This window comes from Phaethon lepturus, unplaced genomic scaffold (assembly GCF_000687285.1).
Source record: "Phaethon lepturus isolate BGI_N335 unplaced genomic scaffold, ASM68728v1 scaffold38878, whole genome shotgun sequence".
NCBI lineage: Eukaryota > Metazoa > Chordata > Aves > Phaethontiformes > Phaethontidae > Phaethon > Phaethon lepturus.
In genome coordinates this window covers 1275-2882 of record NW_010556168.1, presented here as the reverse complement: position 1 = coordinate 2882, position 1608 = coordinate 1275, and the positions used below count along the sequence as shown (strand labels likewise).

The 1608-nt window shown below is 61.7% G+C and overlaps 1 protein-coding gene across 1 annotated transcript in view; it reads right to left on the bottom strand.

Moving 5' to 3' along the window:
- Positions 1-692: 692 nt before the first annotated feature.
- N4BP3 (NEDD4 binding protein 3) overlaps positions 693-1608 on the bottom strand; it is a gene marked incomplete at its 5' end in the record, with an annotated part of 2187 nt that continues 1271 nt past the window's right edge. Inside the window, 3 exon segments of the mRNA XM_010292397.1 lie at positions 693-928; positions 931-1249; positions 1488-1604. Coding sequence (XP_010290699.1) covers positions 693-928; positions 931-1249; positions 1488-1604 — 672 coding nt within the window.

The window sequence follows — 1608 nt, the reverse complement described above, 5'->3', positions numbered from 1 at the left end:
CCTGGCTACACAAGGCACGCGCCCCTCAGCTCAAGAGCTCCACGCTGGGAAGCTGCATTAACCACCGTCCGCTGCAGAGCAGCGCCAATACTGGTGACAATGGAAAGCCCCAACAGAGGTGCTGGGGCAGCTTGTCCCCGCCTCTCCCAGCAGTACCAGCATTTGTCAGGCTTTCCTCGTCTGTCTTCCCAGTGGCAGCAAAACCAACTGGTCCAGGCACAGGGCACTGCTGACTCCAGGACCCTGCTGACAGGGCAGCCACTGCAAGCAGCAGCTGGAACACCACAGCAAGGTACTGGGGCAGCGGACAGGGCTTGATCTCCTTAGCAAAACATTAAGTTACTAGATTTTAGGAAACGGGGCAGCAGAGCAGGAGGAACAGGGAATGTCTCACAGGGCACTTGGTTTCTGCCCCTGTGGCAGAAAGAATCACAGGGCAAACGCTTCTGGAGTCAGAGCATGGGGCACATGCAAGACCCCCACCCTGGCACACATGAAACCCCACCTCCAGAGACACCAGCCCCTGCCAGAAGGGCCTGAAGCGCTGCAAGAACGAAAAGGTCCCTTGTTGCAATCAGTCCTTCACCCCAGGGCAGCACCGCGTGGCCAGTCCTTGTGCAGACCCCAAGATCATTCCCATTGCAGCAGTAGGAGACTTTCCCCCCTTCACAGTCCTGCCAGCATCCCGCTGCTCAGATCTTCGAGGACTCCACCCGCTCAATCCACGGCGAGTCAGCCCCAACATCCCTGGGCTCCGACCGCAGCTGCCGCAGCTCCCGCTCCAATGCCTGGCTGCGGTGGTACATCTCCATGTAGCTAGCCTGGAGCTCCCGCTGGTACCGCAGCACCTTCTCCTTCTCCTCCTGCCAGGTTTTCCTCTCCAGCTCAAAGTTCACAGCCTGCAGCTGGCCCTGGCGCCGCTCCCGCACCACTCCACCTGCCGCTCCAGGGGCTCCGCCGTGTCACTGTGAAGGCCCCGGCACTTGGAGTCATCAGTTTCGCAGCCGGGGAAGTCCTGGCACGCTGGCATGGGGTCATCACCCAGCGGCAGCGGCGCAACGGGCTCCAGCGGTGTCTGGAAGGAGTCTGCCAGTTGTGCCAGCTGGGAGTCCCTGGCCTGGACCTCTGCCTTGGCCTCCCGCAGCTGTGTCTTCAGGCTGAAGATCTCGCCCAGCTTCTGAGCCATCTCCTCCTGGGTGTCCCGGAGCTGCTGCTTCAGCAGGGAGATCTCCGCTGCCTTCTGGCACACCTGCAGGGCACAGGAGAGCAGTGAGGCAAGGTTGAAGGAGCAGGACCCCAGGAGTGGCAGCACCCCATGGCAGCACCCCAGATTGTTCCCACAGCACCCCTGGGAGACCATGAGCATCACCCCTGGCTCGTACCCGCCGTCATGTGGCCACAAGTGGCACCAGAGCAGAGAACCGCTGCCCCTGTCCTGGCTCCACAGCCAGGAGGGTGGCAACAGGGAGAGAAGGAAGACAACTTACCTCCCACTTGGTCTCCTCCAGCTTGGGGCTGATGCGCTCACCCTGGGGCTGCCGGACCTTGGGCTCCTCACACTGGCACTGCTGCATGCTCAGCTCTTCCTGCAGCCTCTTCTTCTCCTGC